A 6,000-nucleotide genomic window follows, 5' to 3' on the forward strand; every position below is an offset into this window, starting at 1 on the left:
TATCTATCTTTGAATTTTCTCTCTCCTCGACCCTGGGCTCCTCGATCCTCTTATCGCATGCGCAATTATTTTATCGCATTGCGATGCAACGTTTACTTATGTATTTGAGATAATGCAATAATAGTTGCCTTTATAAATTGTAGCATCATCGTTATTCGGCGCACGCTTAAATCTTATGTACACGCAATCGTAAATCTTTGCAATCTAATGTAATACTCGTAAATCTAACGATTTCATAATGAATGTTGCAATGTGCAACACTGGTTTCTTCGCAAGATTGTTCTAATAATAAATTTAGTGCACACATACACACACACACACACACAATTACTTTTTTATCTAAAAAATCAAATATTATGCTTGTTGTATAACGGATGTAAGACACGTGTTAATTGACTATTGAATGTGGAAAAAATCACGAAACGAAGAAAAAGACGATTTCTAGAAGTTGTTTATCCGATAGCATACATTAACATGTTTGACAATCTTATCGTATGACAAATGTAATATCAATCTAGAGCTATGCGATATCGCGACTTTGATTTTATTTCCGTATTGAAAACGCGATCATATTATACATATTACAAAGATACGAAAGATAATTTGATTTATCGCTCTCGCGCGTTTATCAATAATTAAGCTAATCGATTAAAGCTCTTTCTCCCAACACACCGTGTGTTCTCTACAAAATTATCCGCATATATACCAAGTCAACTATGCTAATGAAAAAGATGATGAAAAGATTTAACTCGACCGCGCTTTCGTACTTCGTGCTCATTGCATGAAATTATTTCATCATTCTTGATTTAATCTATAGATACTTGCGTGCATTGTGCGTAATAAGTCAATAATAATTGCTTCTGCGCGTCTCATTAGGCGTCATAAATTTTCCTCCCCGCGTGAGACACACGAACAAAAAGTAAAAGGGAAAACAAATGGAGAAAGAGAGAGAGAGAGAGAGAGAGAGAGAGAATAAGAAGGCGACAAAGAGAAACGGAGAGATTAAAAGAAACGCGTTTTAAGCGCGATGCTCGAATTACCGCGAGATGTGGCGGCGGCCGTTATCTTCGTCACGATCGAGGAATGTAATATCGTCACCCCAAGCGACAAGAGTTGCCTTCGTATCGCCGTTTAGAATACCGTCGTCGAGGGGTATACGAGGGGAAACGTGGAAGGGGGGCAGGGATTAAACTGCAATGAAAATCCACTCATTCTCCTCTAGCCTGCTGCCGTTGTCGCCGCCTCCGCTCTCTCTCTTCTCTTTTCCGCTTTGTATTGTCAGCGCCGAGAGAAACGGGTAAACAAGATATTGCTTTGTACGCCCTCTCTCGCTTCTGCCGACTTCCCTCGCATCTTTTCCCGTTATCGCTTTATCTCGCGCACACGACATTCTTTCCTGTCAAAGCGTGATGAAGAAAATTACTCGTTTCTCTCGGGTGATCGGCAAATTTCTCTGCTATATTTATACAATCTTTGTTTCTATCCCCATTACGTAAGAGTAACTAAAATTACAATTGCATTATATGTAATAACAATACGTATTTGGAATTTTACCCTAATGAAGAATGAGAGAAGGAAAATAAAAAAAGAGGATAGATGGGGAAATATATCGCACCTTATATACTTAACGATACTTTATTGTTTTTTTTGTTTTTTTTTTATCGTTATACATATTATTATAAATCTATCACTTCGACACATACAATACTTACTAAGATCTACAGATGATTCTTTTAACGATAGGATGTGTAGCCTATAACTAAACATATATCTTAACTTCGCCGCTTAGTCTTAGCCGAGGAACAAAGTGAAGTACCGCGAAGTGGTGTCTCGTAATGAGTTGAAAAATATATGATATTAGTAAAATATATCACCGTGGAAAAATTCGCTAAATACTCGCTCGTGACGAGATTTTCACATTTTGTGTACACTGGTCGTAGCAATGTAGGGATAGCGGGCTTGCTTATATTTTTACGTTAAAATAATTTGAATTCGCGGGTAGATTTTTCAATTTCGTTATCAAATATAAATTATATATATCATTAGTGTTTTAATTTTCAAAAGTATTGCATACGCTCGCGTCGTGTATTTTTCATCAAATGTCAAATAATGTCATTGCATATGTAGCGTAAATGTCAGATTAGTGCACGCTAATCGATTTTACATATTTTGACAGTTGTGTGCGAAGTGTCGGACTTTAACAAAATGAAAATTCATTAATTAACTTTCTCCCAATTTTCTACCAATTTTAAATTCAACTATGTCCTGCAGTTTTAGTTTTCTCAAAACTTTAAAAATAAGCGCGCGCTTTAATACGTCCAGAATCCTTTCAATAAGTTACATTTTCCAAAAAATGCACAATTCCCGTTTTTAAAAATTTAAATAATGTTGCTTTCTTTTTTTAAGTCTCAAAAATTCGGATATGCGTCGAAGATTGCATCGATCCTTTATCACGTACGTTGCGAAATGTAACGTCTTGAAAGTGATAAAAATAATTGAAAATATTCTCTTTTTAAAACGAGGCGACTCTCTTCATCGCGCGAGACGTCTCTTAACGTTTCTTAACGGTAAAATGCCGTATAGATATTCACAATTACATACGGATCGCGCTATAGATTCGCTGTATGTACACCAAATGTCTACCGCTTACGGCTAAAAATGGGGAGGGCGGCGGGCGGCTTTACGTTAAATCCACCGAAGAAAGGTGCTCCCCGCTCCCGCGCGCGCGCGCTATAACAGAGTGCTGCGCATATATTTGTTCGGGACTCGTATTTACAATGCCGATATTAATCGACCATATAAAAGCGGCCTAAGTTCGCCTAATCGACAGTTCTAGGCAACGAAAGTGGAATCGGAGGGTACGCGGGGCAAATTTATTCGCGCAACGAACTTTGTTCGCGCAAAAGCTCATTTATTCGACGAGTGGAAGTACGTTATTGTTCAACTTCTCCGTTTGTCGAAGAGATTTATAGTAATCGCGTAATTAATTTACGTATTATTTTATATGAATTTATATGATTATATAGCGACTATAATCATATTACGCGAAAGTTCTGTACGCACATAAACGCAGCAATTCAAGTAGTGGTTAATTATTGACATTCGTGTTACATTATTATGAAAGATAAAAAGAATTTGACTCGTTTCCGAAATTTTGATATCCCAATTTTGTAAATCTTAGATATATCTACTTCCACCGGTCATTTTGAGAAGCGACGCGGGATGTTAAACAAAAAACGCTACGCTATTGCACTACTCCTTTTTACAAAGATGCGCCGATATATACGGGATGCGCCATTATCCTCGATATACATCTTCATTAAATCGATTCATATGTCTCTCTATTATTTCTGCGATTCGTTTTGATTACTCGGTAAGAAACGACCATCTGGAATTTTATGCCAGGATTGATTCGATTACGCGAAGTATGACACTCTTCCCTCACGGAATAAAAATTAGGATTGTAGATAACATAGATAACGCTTGAATTTCGACTTCATATACGTCCTTCTTATCGCTTGCAATCACTGAGCATTTTATCGTAATAATATACGGTTAACACATGCGGAGCAAATATTTCGTTTTCAGAGAATCACACGGAGGTTTTACAAGATGTGAAAATATTGCGTGTCGAGTGTCTCGTTACATGTGAATCCTCTCTAAATAGTACAAAAAATATTCATATATTATAAAAAAAATGTATTTAAAGAAAAATTTATTATTTACAGAATATTACGGGGAGATGCTAATTTTGTATTAAGAATATTTATCTTCTGTTTTGATATTAATAAATTAAGATCTCTCGCGGAGAATCTCGGAGAAATACAATTTCTGAATATATTCTATTTATACACAAAATTAAAATATTTCATTTAGATCGAGCGGAGAATATCTGCTAAATCATATCGATTACCATCACTTTTGGAGCGAGTCGTTCATCGCGGAGCGATTAAATCGAATTCTCCCGAGTCGTTTTTGAGGATCTCTTGAAAATACGTCGGTAGAGACGAGTCTCTGATCAGCGACGCACAGTTCACAATGTGATCTCGATAGGGTCACCGAAATTTTTATAACGCGATAAAGTTCAGCGTTCACTTTACGATCCGATCACTCTTTTTTTTTTTTTAAAGAGGAGAGGAGGAATACTATCTCTCTCGTGCGACTTTTTATTTCAAGGGGCGAAAACTGAGGTTCCTGGACTTTAATCGTCGACGATGAAGGCGGAACAATTTTTTATTCAGCAATAATTATAAATTATTATTTATTTTTTTTTTTTTTACGTAAGGACGCATGCGTTTAAAGCGCATCCGCACTTTAGTTACGCTATCGCCTTAGGAAAGTCACTATTCGCGATTAAGAGAGAAGGTCGCTAAACGAGCTTCTAAACGAGAGGCGAAAAGGCAGACGCCTGGCTTCTGATCTCTCTATGCTCCGATGGACTGAGATCCAGCAGCGCGCCGCAATTCTGATCGCTGGCCGCCTGCTTGCCGATGAGCGCGTCGATGCTGAAGTTACGCTTCTTGTCGACGCTCGTCGCGTGGCTGACCGGCAGCGTCGTGATTCTGGCGGGGGTCGGATCGATTTGCCTGATCGGCGGCGCCGTGATGGGAACGGGTTTGTAGAGCGGCGGCGGCGGTTCCAGGAAACCACCGAGCTTCAACGCCTCCAAGGTTGACGGGGAAAAATCCAGCAGCGGCAAACCGGGTGGAGGCGATAGATAAGCGGCACTGGGATAAGCCAGGGCGTTTGGATGACCGCCGCCGCCGCCGCCGGGACAAGGTCCCCGATCGCCGCAGATGGCGAAGGTAGCCATTATCGCACGATCCCGCAGTACGTAATGCGGCGGCGGCCTCTTGTATCGCTTCCTGCGTCTCAGAAAGCTACCATTGTCGAACATATCTTCCGCCAGCGGATCCAAAGTCCAATAATTGCCTTTTCCCGGATTTCCTGGCTCCCTCGGAATCTTGATGAAGCAATCGTTGAGCGACAAATTGTGCCTGATGGAGTTCTGCCAGGCGGGAAATTTGTCGTGATAATAGGGGAAGCGGGACATGATGAATTCGCAAATACCGCTCAGCGTCAGCTTCTTCTGAGGCGATTGCAAGATCGCCATGGTGATTAGAGCGATGTACGAATACGGTGGTTTTATCAAGGACGATGACATCTTATCGGAGCCGTAGCCGGACGAGGGTTGACCCGAACTACTAGACTTTCCTGATTGGGCCGACGCCGACATCATCGAATATGTCTTCTTGGAAGTTCGTCCTCCACCGCCGCCGTTGCTACCACTTCGACTCCTGCCGGCCGACGGCGGCGCCGAGGTCGACATCGGTATCGGCGAACAGCTCGGTATCACCGGGCTTGATGACGTCTGCGACGGCGGCGACAGATCGTTCTTGTCGAGACTCACCGGGTCCACGATCATGCTGCTGCTGTCCGAGTCCCGGTCGCTATCCGCGCAGCCGTCGCACGACAGATTCGACATCATCATCGCACGTGGCTCCATCGTGATCGCCGCCTCATTAGCGTTAGGACGCGACCCCGGGGTGCTTCTATTTCGCTGTCAGTCCCGCGACCGATACCTCGAGATCGCCGCTCGCTAGCATTCTCCGTCCAAAATTCAAGCGCTTTCTTAAGATCGTATACAATGCAAGAATGTTTATTTTCTTGATAAAAACTTTAAAATGTTCGTCGACAAAAAATTCGACGAGAGCCCTTTGAAACGATTGTTTTTTCACCATAAAATGAATGCTAAGTCGAAATCCTTTCTTATGACTTTTGCTCGAAGACAAAATTTTTTAGAGTATATTCTTTATATTTTTTAGAGTATATTATATATCGAGTATTTTAATCGTAAAATCTTTAAAAATTTTTAAATTTATATTATACCAAGTTCCAAGTCCAAGTATAAAATATTTCAACGAGAATCATATAGTATTATCGCTAATCGTAAATTATAGCAACTCTTGTCTAACATAATCTCTCACAAGGGAACTTTGA

The 6,000-nt window shown here is 40.5% G+C and overlaps 1 protein-coding gene across 1 annotated transcript; it reads right to left on the reverse strand.

The window, feature by feature from the left end:
- Positions 1 to 1,631: 1,631 nt before the first annotated feature.
- On the reverse strand, positions 1,632 to 5,756 carry LOC138941067 (forkhead box protein D3). Its single transcript, XM_070310406.1, has one exon. The coding sequence runs from the start codon at positions 5,504 to 5,506 to the stop codon at positions 4,382 to 4,384; it is 1,125 nt and encodes a 374-aa protein (XP_070166507.1). The 5' UTR covers positions 5,507 to 5,756; the 3' UTR covers positions 1,632 to 4,381.
- Positions 5,757 to 6,000: the final 244 nt, after the last annotated feature.

The sequence above is a fragment of the Polyergus mexicanus genome, unplaced genomic scaffold (genome assembly GCF_030449975.1).
Source record: "Polyergus mexicanus isolate NDT 795.1 unplaced genomic scaffold, iyPolMexi1.0 SCAF_18, whole genome shotgun sequence".
Classification (NCBI taxonomy): domain Eukaryota; kingdom Metazoa; phylum Arthropoda; class Insecta; order Hymenoptera; family Formicidae; genus Polyergus; species Polyergus mexicanus.

Coding starts and splice junctions, on each gene's coding strand:
- LOC138941067 (XM_070310406.1), bottom strand. CDS start 5,506: ATGGAGCCACGTGCGATGATGATGTCGAATCTGTCGTGCGACGGCTGC.